General features: G+C 40.6%; 2 protein-coding genes across 10 annotated transcripts in view; one reads left to right on the top strand and one right to left on the bottom strand.

The window, feature by feature from the left end:
- ralgps2 (Ral GEF with PH domain and SH3 binding motif 2) overlaps window positions 1-21,068 on the bottom strand; it is a 574,026-nt gene that overhangs the window by 213,653 nt on the left and 339,305 nt on the right. The gene's annotated exons all lie outside the window — the stretch shown is intronic.
- The window catches only part of angptl1a (angiopoietin-like 1a), a 95,802-nt gene that overhangs the window by 34,039 nt on the left and 40,695 nt on the right, over window positions 1-21,068 (top strand). The window contains exons 2-3 of one of the 2 annotated variants that reach the window (XM_041208587.1): window positions 6,707-6,839; window positions 9,269-10,154. In XM_041208587.1, the coding sequence (XP_041064521.1) occupies window positions 9,320-10,154 (835 nt within the window). In that variant the 5' untranslated portion in view covers window positions 6,707-6,839; window positions 9,269-9,319. The remainder of the gene's footprint in view (window positions 1-6,706; window positions 6,840-9,268; window positions 10,155-21,068) is intronic. The other variant, XM_041208588.1, reaches the window with a different exon arrangement.

Raw genomic sequence — 21,068 nt, 5'->3', positions numbered from 1 at the left:
TTCTTATAGGTTTACATTGCGTTAAACCGTTCCAACTATGTTTTCAAGAAAAGTCATTTCAATAACTTTGTCACAAACAAATTCTTCTGCCAAGAATTCTTAATGTGCTCTTGTGCTGAGAAGAAATTCTGTTTGGATCACTGCACTTGTAATTTGTGCATGGGAGAGTGAGGAAGAGAAGGGAATTGATGGTAGTTGAAACTCCCTTTCTAATTAATTCAGTGTCTTCTCAGAGACAGACCAGTATCTTGAAGACACATTGTGAATTTTCAAATGTTGCATGCCCTTGTTTACGTTAAAAAATTGCAGTTGGCAGTTCAAACTTGAAGAGAAAATAAAACCTGCCCATTGGCTGCACCAGAGCACACCTGACACGATTTTAAAGCAGGCCTCAAAATATCTGCTACCACTCATGTGTAACACAGGTGGGCGTTTAATTAAAATATTTAAATGTGGATCTTACCCTGGTTGTAGGACTCTGATGCCATTTCCACATACCAATGAGTGGGGTTGACAGGTCGGTACCAAGCATTGAGCAGCTTCAATTGTGATCCCACAGGAACAACAAAACATGATTCATAAAATGGCTACAAAAAATCTCTTACAGTGAAGCTGGGGTTAAGCGTAAAAGCTCCTTCTGGTCTCACTATAATCTTTAGGACTCAAATCCCCCCATAGGATGTGGCGTCTGGTTCGGTTTCAGATGAAGTTCCCTAATTATCCGCAGTTGATTTGCATGTGCGCTTGCCTAGTCCTTGTTCAAGATATTTATGATACAACCAGAAAACTGATTTGGTTTCTCGCTGGAGCTATAGGGTGAGTGTAGAGCTTGCCCTGCTCACCATCTACCCAATCAAAAATGGTCCCTGTTGTCCTCTAACAGTTTGCAACTTAGCTACAAAAAATTCTTTCATTAAAGGTGCACTTCTAGAGATGAGAAATAAATGATGCAACTACTCATGAAAACATATCTAAAAAAATCAAGCTTTCTTGTCTCTATTTAGGTCTATATAATGCCTCACTCACTCAATATTGTCTGATATCATTTGACATATCACTAGATTTTTTTTTAACTATTAAGACTTGTGTTTTCATGAGTGTTAGGATAAAATTTCTGAAAACTGCTGTGACCAACATCATGCTGGCCTCAAATTCCAAGCTATAGTGTGTTTAAAGTGCAGATCAACCCAATCGTGTGAGCCATGGTTCAGTAATAGTATTTCTGCCTGAGTTAGAAGGTTTAGAGAGCAAGTCCCACTGCAGACACTTGAGCCCACAGTATAGGTTGACACACCCAGCACAGCACTGAAGGTGTGCTGCACTGTTAAGGGGCCATCTGCCCTCTTAGTTGGGTATAAAGCATTTCATGGCACTATTCAAGGAAGATGAGCAGAGCTCTCCTGCACCCTTTCCAATATTTATCTCTCAAACAGCGTCCCTAAAAAAGATTATCTGCCCGCTTATCTCATTGCAGTTTGGGGAGTCTTGCTGCATGCTAAATGGCTTCCATGCTTTCTGTAATACAATAGTACTACAGTTCAAAAATATTTCAGTGGCTGTAAAGAGCTTTAGGACATTCTGTGGTCGTGAAAGGCGCTGTATAAATGCAAGTTCTTTCCTCTTTCTAGCTAAGCCCAAATCTGTGTTAGATCACAACAACATTGTGTCATAGGGCTTTTTGTCTGTGCCGATCAGTGAACAATGGAATGGGTCTGGAAAACACCACAAAAAGCCAAACTGTCTGTGCCACCACCTTTAAGAAGGTTCATTCCACCATTAAACAGTAGGCAGTCTCTAAGGTGATCCCTTTAATGTTATGACCTAGAATTGGTCTTCAAGTCACTGAATGCACAGAGGTGGTCTTTGAAGGAATCCCATGTACTGTTTTAAAATAAGACATTTACAAATCCCTAAACACGTTCCGTGAGTTACAAGTAAATAATTGAGTAGTTACTTCAGTATAAATAACCTATTAATAGTGACGGCATTTCCTAGTTCTAGATAAAAAGATATACTCAGCTTAATTTAAAGCCCCCTTTCCCCTCTCTCCTAATACTAAATAATACTGAGCACATATTATCCAAGTTTATTAAAATGCTGGCATTTCATTTTAAAATATTTTCTTTTAAAAATACATTTTGAGCCAAGAAACACATGGAAAGTTATAAAGTGAACCCACAAAACACATTTTTCAGAATCTGATTCTCTTTCGTTGCTCCTTCTTTCCTTTCAAGGAGTCTCCTTCGCCAAGAACTGAAAGGACATTTTGGAAACCTGTTCTCAACTCCCACCCATGCTTCCTTGCAACTGCTTGCCAGGGGTTGCACAAAAGCAGCCCTGCTCACTGTTTTCCTCTGATATCCTTCGCTCCTTGTTTGGAAATAGCAGATCTTGGCTTACTCCTTCCATATCATGGCAGAGTTAGGATCGGAATACATGCTGGGAATAATAAGCGAGAAGCATTTGCCTAACCACCATCAGAGGCATTGGACAACATTGATATTTCATCCCTAATTCTGTTCACTTATAACCATTTCCTAGTTTTGCAAAATACTTGTAGACTTGACCATGAACTTTGGGCACAAATCCAACTAATATATTGAAAAACCCACTGCGCATACAGGCCTTCTGACAATGTTGCTTTATAATGTGCAACAACAATTAACATCAGTTCTCCATTGTATTTCCCATATGGCCAGGCCAATTAGCCAATTCTGGAAAGCCAATAAAAATGTAATATTTTCCATGTATAAACTCATTCCCAATCAGAGCAATATTGAATATCACATTTAGGTCAGGAAATAAATATATTTTTAAGCCGTCAGTATCATTTAAAATCAAATTCTATGTAACAAGAATCACTTTATGAAAAGAGTTAACTTGGTTTCTAATCAAGCATCCAACCGGCTAATAGATTAGGGAGAAGAAATAAGGTGGTTGAAATTTAAATTAGGGAAGATGTTGTTCATGGCAAGCCATCAGTACTCTCATCCAGAACACATTATGAGCCAGATTTTGCATCTCATGGTGTTCCATGTTAGTTGGACTTCTTTGTGCACACTTATTGAGTTTAATTTTTTTCCCTACCAAGTTGCTTTAATTGTTAGCTGATAACAGCACATTGAGGCCAACAAGGCATTTGGGACCTTGGTGAATGTAGCAAACAGTATGTGCCCAAAACCAATAAGATTTCAGGATTGAGAAATAAACAAGAGGAGGGACAGAAAAGGAAGGTGAATTGAAGTGGGTGAATTCCACATCAAATTCAAAAAGGAAAGAGAAACAGAGGGAAAGCAAAGTTACATCAAGAGAGAAAGAGACAAAGGAAAAGGAAAAAATTGGAAATTTGTAATTTAACATTTTAAAATCTCCGAAAGCAACTCACAATCTGGAGGAATGAAACTGCACATAACTTTTTACTTTCTGAGTCAGGGAAATTGATTGGGGGTTATTAATAATTATCACATGGTTGGAAGGATATATTTGCTATTTAATTACTTAGCTTTTTATGGAAATTAATGGGAAATTAATACAAAAATGCAGCAACATCATGAAAATCACAGGGAGGTTAAGTGCAAGATCCTGTTTTCACAAAGCATCTGTTGGAATGCTGCAAATCGACTAGCAGCTTGTATCTGGCCGATGTGCAAGTGAATAATGGTGTTCTTTGTTTATTTGTTGCTATTCTTTTAGCAAAACCTGGGCCTAGATTGAAAATAGAAATCTTGAGAGCAAACTAATTTGCACTACAGACATCTTGAGCACACTTGAAAAGATGCAAAAAACCAACTGCTGAAGTGAATTCATTTCTCACCATCACCTAACAGATTCAAAAAGCAAAATGGCAATTAGAAAATGTATTCAGTTTAAAATAAACATTTTTAATGGCAGGTCATAAACGATTTCAAGAGGCAACAGCTGCATTTTACCAATTTGACTGTCAGTGATTTATTTTTACTAGGAAAGGCAGTTTATTCTGCAGGAAGCTCACACTTTGAAAACTCAGACTTTTGACATCACCTTGATTTTAGTGACTTTTGCATTCCCTCTTTAAATGATTAATACTAATTATGACTTCATTGTAATCCTAACTCTGAAATGAAAGAAATTGAACATGATAATGAAACATCATGCTTCTGCCCTTTTGGCAAAACAAGGTCAGAAGACCAATGCGACCAAAAGCCAGTCTGCCAGTAGGAAATGCCAACTAAGTCAAGATTCAGATTTGACTAAAGTTATTTCTTGAAGTTGTGGGGAGTTTTCAGTTATGAGTTTGATTTGTCTTAATGCAATCAAGTTGAGTGCTACCAACTTTGTTACTGACGGTACTTACAGGAATAAATTCCACCCAAATTGCTTAAAGACAGAAGTAAACATTTTTATAAAAAAGCCAATGTTAATACTTCACAGAAACCAGCAAATATTTTGCAAAATTCAATCCTCCCCTACTGCTGATATTTCAGCAGATAAAAAATATAAAGATTCACGTGCAAAGTCATTCATTAACTATATACCATCACATCTCAAATTAAGACTGCAATATATGATGAATGACAAATTAACATTATCCTACTACCAAGTGCAGACTAACACAAAAACAGTCCAGGATTTGCACGCAAATGCCAAAGTCACAGGCCCACAATAACCCCACTACAGTTCTGACCAACAGACCAACTCTGTCATTTTGTCCAATCTGCTACAATAGTTATAGGTGATAAATTCTAACTCATCACTAATGCAGGTCCACCCTCCCACATTCTATTCAAGAAAGTCCTGCTCACCATTACATGCATTCCTGATTTTACTGGCTCCCTTTTTTTGAAAATCCCTCCATGGTCTTGCTCAACTCTCCCTCTGCAACTTCTTCATGCTCTGTATACACTCTTCCAACTCTGGTCTACCATGCATCTCCCTCTTCCCCAGTAATAACTAAGGCAAAGCCTTGAGCCTCCACACTCCAGAATCCTCTCCCTAAACACCTATACCTACTATAGCCTTTATCTTCCAAGGTCTCCTTTAAACCTGCCTTTTTTGAACATGCCTGATGCCACCAACCCCCAATTTCCCAAATACTCAGTGTGAAGCGCCTGGACATTCTCTGCAACACTAAACAAGCTAGATAAACGTAGGTTGCTGCTTTCATGAAATCTGTGCATTTAAGTACTGTATCTCAAGGAAGAAAAATGCACAGGACTAACAAAGGTTTTCATCGACATATCTTTATAAGATACATACACCTAGATTTTCCTTTTGGTGCTAATTTAATGCCAGGATTAATATATAAACTTTAAACAAGTTTAAAATAATGGCAATTGGAGAACCTCGGCTATCATGTGCCAAAAGAACATGACAAATGAAAGCAATCAAGTTTCAGGACAATCTACCTCAAATGATACCATTCTTCCTCCAGTCGAAGAGAAAATGCTCTACAGTTGCAAATCCTGTGGGTGTATTTGCATAGCTACACCACATAGGTCATCCTCAGTGAATATCACAAGTGTGACATGTAAAGCCAAAGCGATACAGCTTTAAACACGAGTCATGAAGTCATCATGGCCAGAATTTTTTGCTCGTCAGGTGGGCATGCGTCTGACCCAAGTGAGCATAAAATGACACGTGATGATGTCGGGTGAACGTCATGATATTTTGGTCGCTGGGCACACATGTGATTCAACAGTGCACCCGCTGACAATTAACAGGCCTATTAAAGTACCAATTAAATTCAATTTTTCACTGCCCGTCCAACCTTATGGTGGGCGGGCAGGCGAAAAGGCCAAGCAGCCTTTGCATTTTTGAGGAAACCTCATCCATGGGTGGGATGAGGTTTCCAACAGCAATTAAAAATAAAATTAAAATTTTACTATTTCATTGATAACATGTCCCTGCTTATGTAACAGAACCACATAAGGAGGCATGTTTTTTTTTAACATTTTAAGATTCTATATTTTTGATTTTCAACAATTTGCATCTCCCTGAGGCAGCTCTGTGCCTCAGAGAGCTTTTCCTGCGCATTTGTATGAAATTCCCCGCTCGCCCTCCTCCCCCCACCCCACACAGGTAGCGCTGAGCGCTGCAGCACACGCTTCATGCTGGGCTGGCCTTAATTGGCCTGCCAGCATGAAATTGCGGTTACGGCCCGATCGCGGGTGGCGGTCAGCTTCCCGACCGCTCTCGCTCATCCCCACCAAGCCCGCCCAAAAGCATAAAATCCTGGCCCATGTTTTCCCAATTCTTTAAGTTTTTACAAGTATTTCTTACAAACTATATTACAGTAAAATTTTCTGATTTGCAAAATATTTCAAAATAATTACAAATGATTGCACAGCCTGGTGACTAATACATTCATCACAACACTTAATGTGGGAGATAATTGGTGCAATTTAAAAAAAAACTTTCCAGGTTCAACATAGGGTTGAAGCATAGGGCAAGAATTAATCATGCCTGCAATTCTCACTAAGTTTCTCTGACCTGGACATGTTTAAGTCCCTTGGTTAAATATGAGTTTTTTTTTAAACAAAAACATTACCTTGGACTGTTGCTAGCAAACTATAAATCAGACATATGCAGTTAGTATTTACTGGAAAGAACAAATACATGCACTGAACATTATGTGCTGCTGTCTAAACTGGTGTTCAAAAGAACGTTTGTTGCAGCACATCAACAGGCATTGCAAAGTCTCTGAAAATGTTCTATATACTTTTCCCAGGAAAATGAACAAGAATTGATTACAAAAATCATGGACATTCAATGAACATTCATTTATCCAAGTTAAGCACTTGTTTGCAGGCCTTTGAGGAGGTTCCAAAAGTGACGCTAATTTTTTTAGCACAAGGTCACAAGTAAGTATATTTTGAAAGGTTCTCATCACTGTACCCAAACCTACATATTCAAAATCATTTTCAATGATTTAAAATCAAGTCACTCTGAAGTGGTGTGGACTGAAATGGATTTAAAATGCTTATTGAAACCTATTTTCAATTGTATTAGTTAAACTTTCCCAAGTTATCCAAATAAATATATCAAGGAATACTTTTTAAAGCATTTTTTTAAAAAATCAGTTAAAACACTGCGTGATTGCACTGGACCACAGCAGATTTTGTGTTTGATGATATGCAGATGAGTTTGAGCTGAAATTTGAGGGGGAAAAGCACTTTTTAAAACAGACACAGTTTTGGGCGTAGATTGCATCGGAATCATTCATTGCACCCAAAGAAGAAACTCTACCCCACTGTTTCAGACTTTAAAACTAATTTTAGTTTAAGCATGAAACTTCTTTTGCTTGAATTCTGACAATTATCAATTGAAATAGAAGGATAAATTGACCAGTTTCATGCTCTTATCAGAGAACAGCATCCACAAGTAAATATGGACCAGAGAACTGCATTCAACAGTATTCCAGCTCCATCTTCGACCCACACTTGCTTTCAGTTGCATTCCCCATTGGGAACATAGGAGCGGTAAATTCTGTTAAGGATTTAGTTTCAGTAACTTCTCAACAAAATGACTGACTGTTCACCATGAGTTAGGCTTGAGCTCAGAGCACACAGGCTACGCAGTTTCTGACTGTAAAGGTTAAGGTTTCAATGAAGCCTTTTTCAAAAAAAATAGCTTGCTGTAATGTGACTAACAGCAGGTTTTGATGCCTTTTGCACAGAGTGGAGGAACGTAAACCCCCTAAACAGGTGGATTTGGATCAGATGGGAAGTTAAAGCGTTAAGAGTCTCAATCATGACCCCAAATGTCCATCAACTTGCCAACTTCTGGTTGTAATGGAGGCGGGATATGATGTGTGGTAATTTAAGTTTTATAAGAGGCTGTTTGTGGGATTTCTTGACCTCACTCTAGTACCCCGATCCCTCCTCCCTGCCTCAATGACAACTTGCATTAATATTACCGTTAACATAATAAAATGTCCCAAGCTGCTTTACAAGCTTTATCAGACAAAATTTCACACTGGCCCATGAGCAGATATCAGGCCAGGTGACTAAAAGTTTGCTCAAAGAGATAGGTTTTAAGGGCCATCTTAAAGGAGGAAAGAGAGCGAGAGAGCAGGGAAATATAGGCCAGAATCTTCTGGTCGGCAAGCGTGGGAGGGGCCTGCTCACCGATGCATAAAATGATGTGCGGTGACATTGGGCGTGTGTCCCGACTTCACCGCGTGTCATTCAGATCTTGAGCTTGGCGGGCGCATACTGGAGTTGGCTGCACGCCTGCCAAACTGTCAAAGGCCTATTAAGGCCAATTAAACAGCAATTAAACTAATTAACTGAGCTTCCCATCCAACCTTAAACTTGGTGGGCAGACGAAGAGCCCAGGCGACCTTCACATTTATCATGAAACCTCATCATGGGTCAGATGAGGTTTCATGAAGGTTTTTAAAGTTTAATAAAGATTTTTAATAAAATTCATTGACACGTCCCAGCTCATTTGACACTGCCACATGAGGGGACGTCTTCAAAATTTCTTCTACTTTATTAAAATTTTCAAAAATCAAACTAATCTCCCTGAGGCAGCTCTGTGCCTCAGGGAGATTTCTGTGCTCTTTCACGCACATGCGCAAAAGAGCGCAGGCCCCGACTCAGCCTACTCCCTCTGCCCGCACAGGGGGTGCACAGCGCTTCCGGGTGCGCATCACACTGGACGGGTCTTAATTGGCCTGTCCACGTAAAATGGCGGTGGGCGGTGATCGGTTACGCGCCCGCCCGTGCCCGCTCCTGTCCAACTCCCCACCCCCCACCCACTCCCAACAGGGAGAAACTTCTCCCCATGGGGTGGGAATTACAGACCTTAGGGCCTAGGCAGCTTGATGATTAAATCACGAAAGCTCAAGGGGCAGAAATGGTGGAGCACAAAAATCTTAAGGGTCTTTATGGCCGGAGAAGGTCAGAGGAATAAGGAATTTGAAAACAAAGATGAGAATCTTAAAACTGAACCATTGCTTAACTCAGTAAAAGTCCAGCCCAATGACTCAATTCAGTTTCTTAGGGCGAAGTTTGGTACAACTTAGCCCGCTGGATTTTTAGTTTCAATAATCAAAATTCAATCCTTTTCCCACTCATTTCTTATTTTATTCATAGTTCATAGGAATACTGCAAGAATTTTAAGGGAGTTGTAATATTACTTGTAAGAGTGTATATCCAAGATTCACAGAATAAAAACTTATTTCTTGCAAAATTAATCATAATTAACTATTTAAATCGTTCAACAGCCTTATTTTGTTTGCATGGCAGCATGCACAATACATCTAATACCAACTCTTGTTTTACAGAATAATCTCCTTGGAGACCAGAGGTTTCCTCTCAGCTTTCTCCTAGCCAACATGAACTCACTCACCTGGACTTTGTGTCTGCTGCTAATTAGTCTCATGACTGCAGGAGGCAAGAGACAACTACCCCATGCCAAAACCAACAGTGCAACACATACTGTTGTTCATAATCGATACAGACGTTCAACTGATGCCAGCAACAAATGTTCTTACACCTTCTTGGTCCCACATCAAAGGATAACAGGTCCTATTTGTGTTAGTTCAAAGGGTCCAGAAACAGACAACAGTGGGATAACTAAAATGGATGTGGAGGAGCTGAAAGAGATTATGTCCAAACAGAAGCGACAAATTGAAAACCTTCAGCTGTTAGTGGAAGTGGATGGAGGAATAGTGAATGAGGTGAAACTGCTGCGAAAGGAAAGTCGGAATATGAACTCACGTGTAACACAGCTTTATATGCAGCTCCTACATGAGATTATTCGCAAAAGGGACAACTCATTGGAAATCTCTCAGCTGGAGAACAAAGTTCTTAATTCCACAGCTGAGATTCTGCGAATGGCCACCAGATACAGACAACTGGAACAGAAGTATGCAGTACTGTCTGCTCTTGTTAATAATCAGTCTGTGATCATAACCAAACTAGAGCAGGAATGCATTCGTAGTCTTACACCAAAGGAATATGAACCACCACCTCTTGTACAAGTAGTACCACAATCCATACCTCGCAGCAGGCAATACCAGAGCAATTTATTTGGCAGTAATGAAATACAGAGGGATCAAAATCCTGCATTTGCACGGGAACGAGGGCTTCGCTCGAGAGCCCCCTCACATGAACCTTCTCCTACAACTGCTACCATTACAGAATCACCAGTTACTGAAGAGTTAGATGGTAGGTTTTTAAATTAAAATAATGGGATTTTATTAATGCAGGGCTACCATATAATGATATATTTATCTCCAGCTTTCAAAGCAGTGCTTACAGGTGCTGCATAACATGCTAAAGGTATAAAACGTATAAAACTTTATGCCACAGTTGGTTTGTGAAATCCCTTCAGAAATGTCGTTTCCCTTGATTCATGTCATGCTGATCTTCACCTCTCCCCACATAAATAAATCATAACTACATTACTTTGCATGATGCTTTCAACCTGAGATAGGAAAATCGTGTTTTATTGAAGTTGAAATGTTTGTCAGAATATCGTTGATCATCAATCAGGCTTTAAAATGGTATCACACTCAATTAATTTTTTGAAGGCCACAAACAATGGAGTCCCAGTAAAAGAAAAGTTGACACAGAAGATCACAAGCATTAGAGATAGATGTTACTTCTGATAGTTAATCTCAAAATATGATTACAAATACGTCCCTTTGGGAACAAAACCAAAAACAGAAATACCTGGAAAAACTCAGCAGGTCTGGAAGCATTGGCGGAGAAGAGGACAGTTGACGTTTCAAGTCCTCATGACCCTTCAACAGAACTAAGGAAAAATAGGAAAGGGGTGAAATATAAGCTGGTTTAAGGGGGGGGGGGGGTGCTCCCTTAAACCAGCTTATATTTCACCCCTTTCCTATTTTTCCTTATTTCTGTTGAAGGGTCATGAGGATTCGAAATGTCAACTGTGCTTTTCTCCGCCGATGCTGCCAGACCTGCTGAGTTTTTCCAGGTATTTCTGTTTCTGGTTTTGTTTTGAATTTCCAGCATCTGCAGTTCTTTGCTTTTATCTCTATGTCCCTTTGGGTATAGACAAAGAATAGTAATATACATGCTGCACAGCAGGCAAATTGTAAGTGCACGATAATTAACAGCTGCCAGTGCACTACCAGGTTTCAACTATGAGTTCCCATATGGACATGGATTTCACGAGCAAAGGTTGAGCAACATATTAATGTCGACACAACTCATTGCTAGCTGTGTGCTCCTCTCGATGATAAGTAATGCTTTAAGGGAAGCAATTTTTAAAAACCATTTGTCTTCTTACTTTGGGTTATGCTGAGTACAATTTTATTGTGCAGGTGACAAGATATCATTGCTACTTTCATGAACAAGATGTTGAAGGAACAGTATTTGCCGTTCACTACACTGACAGCTGCCCAGAGAGATTTTGATGGGCTTTTGAGTGCAGACTTGCTGTCATTGGGCAATTGAAGAATCCTTAGTGAGACACACAGCCTAGGAAGTATAAACCAGGAAATATAAATTAAATTTAAACCATGTACAGAAATCAAGTAACGGATTGAAAATTGTGATTGAGAGACAAAAGAGACAGACAAAATAAGTTTAAAAAATTATTTTAATTTCGATAATTAAATTCAGAAGGAAATGAAACACCACACTTGAAATATAAAATATCAATGCCAGTGAGGCTTTTTGGCAGTTATTATGATTTTTATGCCATTAAAAATGTACTTATACCTGAATGCTCCAGCCCTAACTTTTTCTGACTTGTTCAGCATGTAAGTATGGTACCTTTGTGCCCTTACATGGATTTCAATGCAAGTCTAGCAGTGAAGTACTGTTACAGTGCAGCCTGTGGGCAAGCAGAGTAACTCGACTACAGCTTTCGTATTTCTGCGTTTAACTGCATCTCTGTACTCTGGATGCTGTTGTTCGATTTACCCCACAATAATTGAGCTCAGTGCGCCTCATTGTTATTTTCAAAACAAAATCTGTAATCCACAAAATCTACCATTTTACATACCATTTTAAAGTAGAGTAACATTTTACTTTTCTCAGCACCTTGCCTGCTTAGTCTTCTCATGAAAGCATCCTATGATTAACCAGAGGCTAGTTTCATCATTGAAACACTCCAACGTGTACTTTTTAACAATATAGCAGAGGCAGTTAGAGTTCACAAGGCATCCTTATGCAGATACGTTAGAATACTGGCAGGTAAAATAGCAGAATCAACTGATTTCAGACTTCTGCAATAAAGTCATGCAACTTAAACCTCTGTAAAAGTGGGTTCAACTTCCATAGAAGGGTATCTGGACATATTACAGATTGCCTGTAGAAATTACTTCAAATCAAATCAACTATTTTTGTAGTTAATATATCTAGGTTCACTTAATTCCAAAGGAACTATGACATTTTATTGATAACTGTCTTTATCAAGGGGCAGGGGGGGGAAGAGTATGGTGGCCGGGAGAATCTGCAGTGAAAAACATTCCCCATCCAGCTTGAGCTAACAAGTAATTCATATGTTTCTACTTTATTGAACAGTACATGAAGATATCATTCATTCTACTCTTCTCCACGGCTATGTGCTATTTCTGGGCGGGGTTCCAAGGGCAATAGTGATATACTGAGCTGTCACAAGGTACAGAGGCCATTGATGCGTATCTCCAGAGAAAAATCACACTAATAAGCATGCTTTTCCATTCTGGAGGGTAAATAGGAAATTTCCAAAATGGGAAACTTAGCCACCAGGCAAGTACAGAGCAATATTTTACATGTACTAATGTTTCCTGTTATGGACATGTCCCAGTGATTTCTTATGGAATTTTTTAATGACCTCTCAGTTAACTTCCCTTACTAAGAGGGGAATTGAAATTGTAAATTTTTGCATGGGTGGGAGAATAAAATATAAACTTCAAATATTGTTTTGAAGGATTTCTTAATTGCATCCATATGTGGTGAACTATTTCGCTGTCAAGTACTACAAGGTATCACATTTTGGGACTTTCATCTTATTAGTCCTACACGAAAAGAATTGGGAATGAGTTATGTTTCAGTATTTTAATAAATTTGCACTGGTTTAAACAACCACACTTGCAGCCACTGAGACTAGAAGCAAGAAAAACTTTAATCTAATTTACATTGGATACACAATACATGAACAGATTATTCAATCCAAGCAGTCCATGCCGGTGTTTATGCTTTACTCATTAAAATCCATCAGTATAATTCTCTATTCTCTTCTCCCTCAAATGCTTGTCTAGCATCCCCTTAAATGCATCTACAGTATTTGCTTCAACCACGCCCTGGGATATTTGGTTCCACATTCTCACCACTCTTTGGGTAAAGAAGTTCCTTCTGATTTGTTCATGAGCAAACTATTTTACTATTGTCAACAATAACTGGGGAAATTATCTCCTATTGGATGTTTAACAACAGAACCATGTCAATTATGGTAAGGGTAATTTTGCTCTTGCAAGACCAGCATGACGCCTGCTGAGAATATACACTTGCATCAGAAGTCAACTGATGAATCCCTGGAAGGAGTTTAAGCATCATCCTTCAATTCCCTGTGAAAAGATTAAAAAAAAGACATAGGCACTCAGTCAGGCTTTGAACTGAAGACTGTGAGGGCTGTGCCTGGAGCCAGAAATTAAGGTGCAGGATTTAATTTGTTGCTATTTGAAGTTGTCTAAAAAAAGGTAATACCAAAAACAAGTCAGTCAGCCCACAAAAGTGAAAGTGTGCGCTTTATTTTTTTCCCTCATTTTTTGAGAAGAATAGTGGAATTAAATGAGATTTGATTGTCACAATCAATATCTACCCGCAAAACTAAACTTCCTACTGATGCATATCTGATGTCATCTCACATTACTATTCTTCAGAGAACTTTCTGAAACATGTCAAAAGTGCATGTGAGGGCATATGCGAAAGACATGATATCCACATCTGATTGCAAACAAGTACTATTGTTACACCCCTGGGTAATGGCATTGAATAATTAGATATGGGTTGTCATAAACTAGAAAGCCAGTTGGGAAAATACTGAACTGAAGTCAATCTTTACACACTTCATTTATTTTCAGAGTTACACATTACAAACTCTTAACCCAACAACCAGTTTCAGTCTGTTTATAGGGTTTCAACTGAATCACCAATTAATGCCCATCATCTTCATAAAATTGAACACAATTAATATAAAATTAACATGAGCAGTAAAGACATCTGCCCAGATGAAAGTATCCAGACTTTTAATGGAAGTGACAAGTAATCCTGAAATTGAAAGTATCTATGGCAGACCTGAAATTTGTCAATCTACATTCCTCTACTTTAGTTTCTTTAAGTATTCTGTTCCCTTATTTTTCTTCCGTTATTTTACTGAAAATTCCTGTTCATCAAGGTAAATGTAGCAATGATGCAGAATGGATTATCTTTCCACTTACCGGCACCTGGGCCAGAATTTTTGCCTCGTTGGGTGGCCGCGCACCTGGCCTGAATGAGCGTAAAATGATGCACGATATTTCGGTCAGCAGCGCGCTCACCAACAATTAAAAGGCCTATTGAGGCCATTAACAGCCTAACTGAATTAAATTTTTCGCTGTCCATCCGACCTTACAGGGGACTTTTCATTTTTTGCGAAACCTCATCCACAGGCAGGGTGAGGTCTCGATCCGTCATTTAAAAAAAAATTTCATACTAATTTCTAACATGTCTCTGTCACATGAGCAGGGTCTCATGAGGGTACATATTTTTTAACGTCTTAAAATGCTTTATTTTTAATTTTTTATATCATCTCCATGAGGCAGTTCTGTGCCTCAGGGAGCCTTTCCTGCGCGCACTTACACGAAGTTCCCTGCTCGTCCTCCTCCTCCCCCCAAAACAGGCAGTGCTGCAGCATGCATTTCACACTGGGTGGGCCTTAATTGGGCCACCAGCGTGAAATCGTGGTCCAGCCCTGATCGCGGGCGGCTTCCCAACGGCTCCCACCTATTCCCTCCCGACAAGGTAAAAATTCTGGCCCTGATCTCAGCTTCAATTATCCTGTCAGGTATGACATTGGCCATATCCTAGAAACTCCTTAAACAAAGTATCTTAGTCTCTAACCTTACAGCATTCTATCTTATACCATAATAATTACTTACTTTCCACAATGATGATTCGTTAAGGTCTTTTCACTTGAGACAAATTCTACATTTCTGTGCTTTGAAGAAACTCTCATAATAAACTACACCCAGGTTGGCCACATTTATTTCATTTCAGATCCTTACAAACATCAGGGGCGACTTTCATCCTATCAATAACCCAATTCCCAAAACAAGAAGATTGTTTAAGCACCCCTATAAAGAAACAGCATAAGATGTATATTCAGGAATATTTCATTCTCATATCCCAAGATTACAAAAAAAGCTTTCGCTGATACTAAGATTTATTGTTGCATGTGTTCAACTAGTTCGGATAAGCAAAATCAAAAATGTACATTCTTACCAGAAAACAAAGTTAGAATGCTTATTTTGGTCACACCAAGAACTGAGATAAACCAGTAAGTATGAAGAGTCGCAATCAATTCAATGAAGATGAAGACGTGGTCATTGGAAAAAGATGAAAGCACCTCTAAGTACACGTCAATTAACCTTTCTGGTGGACTTATTATAAAGGACAGAGATCAGCTATTTTGATCAGAATTACACTTCTCATGAACAATACCAGATTGCAGCATGAGAGTTATCCATCACTGAATTATATGAATGGTAAAGAAATAGAAAAAATGATAAGTACAGTGAAAGATGATCATTTTCACTCCTTTTGAGGGATTCAGGCAAACAGACAAACTGCGTTAAATATTGCCAGTGACTGGGAGGCAGACAAAGATAACTAAGAACTCTCTTGCCAAATATCACTCCCACTCTGTGCATCATCCGATTCCCCAAATAGGTAAATACTCTTGCTCTTACCTCTTATGCTAAATGATGCATTTTCAGGGCACAGCAAGTTCAGCTATAATTTGGCTGCTGACACACACCATTTAATCTAATATTTGACACAAAATGAACCTTGGCTGAAAATTTCATTTTTGACAGCACAATGCCTGAGAAATAGAAGGAGTAGACCATTCGGTCCATTAAGCCTGCTATGCCATTCAATAAGATCATGGCTGATTTGATTGTGACTGTAACTCCACTTTCCTGCCTGGCTCCCGTATTCAATGACCCAGCCTCTACAATTCTCTATGGAAGAGAATTCCAAAGGCTAACTTTCCTGAGAGAAGAAATTCCTCCTCATCTCTGTGCTGAATGGGAGACCCTCTATCTTTATACTGTGTCCCCTCATTCTAGATTGCCCCACGAGGGAAATAACCTCTCAGCACCCACCAGTTAAACCTCCTCAGGATCTTAAAGGCTTCAATAAGATCACCTCTCAGTTTTCTAAACTCCAATGAGTATAGGCCCAACCTGCTAAACTTTTCCTCATAATTCAAACCCAGGAATCAGACCAGTGAACCTTCTCTGAACTGCTTCCAATACAAATATATCCCTCCTTAAGTAAGGAGACCATAACTGCACACAATACTCTTAGGTGTGATCACACCAAAATCCTGTACAGTTGTAGCAAGGCTTCCCCATTTATATACTCCATCCCTGTTGCAATTATGGCCAACATGACATTTGTCTTCCTTATTACTTTCTGCATGCTAATTTTTTGTGACACCCAGATCCCTTTGTACCGCAGCATTCGGCAGTCTCGTTCCCATTTAAATATTATTCTGCTTATCTATTCTTCCTGCCAAAATTTCCCCCATTGTACTCCTTGTATCCTCCTCACAACTTGTTGTCCTACCTAACTTTACATCATCAACAAATTTGTCTACAATACAATCAGTCCCTTCATCCAAATCATTAATGTAGATCATAAATAGCTGTAGATCCTAGCACTGATTCCTGTGGCACTCCACTAGTTACAGTTTGACAACCTGAATATGACCCATTTATCCTCATACTGTTTCCCGTTGGTCAGCCAATCCTCTATCCACGTTAATATATCACCCCCAACAATGAGCTCTGATCTTGTGCATAACATTTTATGTGGCACCTTATCAAATGCCTTTGGAAATCCAAATACACTATATCTGCTGGTTTTCCTTTATCCACCCTGCTTGTTACAACCTCAAAGAGCTTTAATGAATTTGTCAAACACGATTTCCTTTCCACAAAGCCATGTTGACTCTGCCTGATAGCATTAAGATTTTCTAAATGCCCTGCCACTGCCTCATAAATGATGGATTTTAGCATTTTCCCAATGACAGACATTGGACTAACTAGCCTACAGTTTTCTGCATTCTAGGCAGAATTTTCCGTGCCTGCTGGCGTCGGGTTTGTTCAGCAGCATGAACGGACAATATGGCAAGAAGGCTAAAAATCAGTTTCACGAAGTTGTGAAATTAGTTTGCAATTGTCCACATTCAATGGTGGGCCACTTTCTCACCGTCGGAAGTCGGGAACGTCAATCTAATACATCTGCATATCATTACAAGCCCAGCCAGCCGGAATCATCTCCCCACACTGGATCTTCCAAGCATGTTGGTGTGCAAGTATTTCACATATTATGACACAGCTGATGGTAAAGGCCGAGTTGTTCAAATCCCAGAGGGAAACTTAAAACAACTGTCATAATCCATTTTTTGCAATTTATACGTTTCGAGATGCAGGCTTTGAATTCAGCAGTAATAAGACCACCGAGTCTCAAAGAGGTTTATTTATAAAACTAAGTTAAACAGTTATTAATACAAGAAAAATTGTAAGCAGATACATATGTCTACAAAATTACTACTATAACAACTACAAAAATCCCCTAATTAATCTGACTCTCAGTTACACCCCCCTTAAGGCAATGGTAAAACTCATAGATATTAAAAGAACCCAAAGCACATTTGACCTTACTAATTCAAAATGGAGGTTCCTTGCAGACACAGACTGGTTAGATCTTAAATGCAGAGATAAAAATAAAAAACTGCAAATGCTGGAAATCCAAAACAAAAACAAATACCTGGAAAAACTCAGCAGGTCGGGCAGCATCGGCGGAGAAGAACACAGTTGACGTTTTGAGTCCTCATGACCCTTCAACAGAACTAAGTAAAAATAGGAGAGGGGTGAAATATAAGCTGGTTTAAGGTTGGGCGGGGGGGTGGTGGTAGGGACAAGCAAGCAGTGATAGGAAGAGATAACCAAAAGATGTCACAGACAAAAGAACAAAGAGGTGTTGAAGGTGGTGATATTATCTAAAAGAATGTGCTAATTAAGAATGGATAGCAGGACAAGCAAGGTACAAATAGCTCTAGTGGGGGTGGGGTGAAATAACACTAACAGGGCATAAAAGGTATAGATTTAAAAATAATGGAAATAGGTGGGAAAAAAAAATCTATATAAATTATTGAGACAAACAAAAGGGAGGGGGAAGAAACGGAAAGGGGGTGGGGGTGGAGGAGGGAGTTCAAGATCAAGTTTTTGAACTCAATATTCAGTCTGGAAGGCTGTAAAGTGCCTAGTCGGAAGATGAGGTGCTGTCCCTCCAGTTTGCGTTGAGCTTCACTGGAACAATGCAGCAAGCCAAGGACATACATGTGGGCAAGAGAGGAGGGTGGAGTGCATGTGCCCTTACGCCTTCTCCTCCCTCCCAGAAACATGATAGGGTCCCCCTTGTCCTCACTTATCACCCCACCAGCCTCTGCATTCAAAGGATCATCCTCCGACATTTCCGCCAACTCCAGCATGATGCCACCACCAAACACATCTTCCCTTCACCCACCCGCCCCCCCCGCCCCGGCGGCATTCCGTAGGGATCGTTCCCTCCGTGACACCTGGTCCACTCCTCCATCACCCCCTACTCCTCAACCCCCACCTACGGCGCCTCCCCATGCAAACGCAAAATATGCAACACCTGCCCCTTCACTTCCTCTCTCCTCACTGTCCAAGGGCCCAAACACTCCTTTTAAGTGAAGCAGCATTTCACTTGCATTTCCCCCAACTTAGTCTACTGCATTCGTTGCTCCCAATGCGGTTTCCTCTACATTGGAGAGACCAAACGTAGACTGGGTGACCGCTTTGCAGAAAACCTTCGGTCTGTCCGCAAGCATAACCCAGACCTCCCTGTCGCTTGCCATTTTAACACTCCACCCTGCTCTTGCCCACATGTCTGTCCTTGGCTTGCTGCATTGTTCCAGTGAAGCTCAACGCAAACTGGAGGAACAGCACCTCATCTTCCGACTAGGCACTTTACAGCCTTCCAGACTAAATATTGAGTTCAACAACTTCAGATCTTGAACTCCCTCCTCCACCCCCACCCCCTTTTCATTTCTTCTTCCTCCCTTTTGTTTTTTCCAATAATTTGTATAGATTTTTCTTTTCCCACCTATTTCCATTATTTTTAAATCAATACCTTTTATGCCCTTTTAGTCTTATTTCACCCCACCCCCACTAGAGCTATCTGTACCTTGCTTGTCCTGCTATCTATTCTTAATTAGCACATTCTTTTAGACAATATCACCACCTTCAACACCTCTTTGTTCTTTTGTCTGTGACATCTTTTGGTTATCTCTTCCTATCACTGCTTGCTTGTCCCTACAACCACACCCCCCCCCACGCTAAACCAGCTTATATTTCACCCCTCTCCTATTTTTACTTAGTTCTGTTGAAGGGTCAGGAGGACTCGAAATGTCAACTGTGCTCTTCTCCGCCGATGCTGCCAGACCTGCTGAGTTTTTCCAGGTATTTCTGTTTTTGTTTTAGATCTTAAATGCCTCTGCCTTACACACACAAACTCCTTTCTGTTTATACACAGCAGATGTCCTAATAGTCACGCGATTCCAGGAGGATGATGATGACATGCAGTGAGGACACTCCATAGATCTTCATATAGCCTCTGTGAATGTCTGACTCCTGTCTGGCCGAGGGCAGCTCACTTGTGCTCTGTGACCAGGGTCTTATCGTGGAGATGCAGCTGTGAAACTTACAATGCACCTGGTCCTTTGTTAGCCTTCAGCACCTGACCCCTTCAGGAGCACAGCGTCACTGGTCACAGATGCTGATGAGATGGGTGCCAGCTCCATCTTAAAGGTGCTGAGAGCACATAGAAAGGATGACATTCTGGCAGCAAAGACAAGCGCAATCGAGATGCAGGCATCAGTAACGGGTCCAATGAATCTGAGGACAGACCATCACTTTGGTCTGAAGGTTGCACAGGCAAGAGACCCTGGGCTGAGACACCTGCCTTTATTTTGTACAGGAATCAAGGTTTCACATCTCAGTGACATGAAATCTGCTCATCAGAACAAGGAGCCATAGGCAGGGAGACATTCTTGGGAGTTCGCTTACAATAGTGAACATTCTGTACACGTGATTAACACCCATGTGTGATGACATCTTAATATTTTTAACACTGCCTTGGTGCTCCCCTGACATTCACAGTGGAGGCGGAGGCAGCCTGCTGACTGCTACACCCTGTCTGTGATGATCTTGGCAAGCGTACTCTGGAGGGCCCTGGCCTGCTTTTGGGGTCCTGCCATGTGGCAGTGGCACCTTTCTCAGCCTGAGGAGCTGGAGCTAATGGAGTCACAGGAAGAGGGGGTTCAGATAGGCCAGGCACTCCCGGAGTCACCAAGGTGGATGGCCACAGGGTGTGCAACTGCTGATCCTCCTCCCTATGGGTGCCCGAGGGCCCCTGGCTGACTCCTTGAGGAGAAGGGGTAGCTGGAGTGAGATCCAGCTGCCCCACACCCCTCTCGTGTACACACTGTTGTAGGCCAACTATGGTATCAGCAATGGAGTTCAGCCCTCACAGCAGTGTAGGGCCAATGTCCTGGACCAAGGTCTCCATGGCAGCTGCCATCCCACCAGTGTTGACCGCAGTGTGTTGACATTTTGGCTCTACCACCTCAGCCTGAAAGTGGATGGATTCCTCCATCGTGCCTTGCAATCTGAGGAGTGTAGCAGACATCCCTTCCTGATGTTCCCGAGATTGCCTTTGCAGCTCCAGCAACTGAGACATGGCCGAATCCAGAGGTTCCTCACCTGACTCGGTCTCAGCAGGTTTCTGGCCTCCAGCAGTCTTCCGAGTGCCAGAAACCTGGGAAGTCCC

Source organism: Carcharodon carcharias, chromosome 16, assembly GCF_017639515.1.
Source record: "Carcharodon carcharias isolate sCarCar2 chromosome 16, sCarCar2.pri, whole genome shotgun sequence".
NCBI lineage: Eukaryota > Metazoa > Chordata > Chondrichthyes > Lamniformes > Lamnidae > Carcharodon > Carcharodon carcharias.
This window is presented reverse-complemented; position numbering and strand designations above follow the sequence as displayed.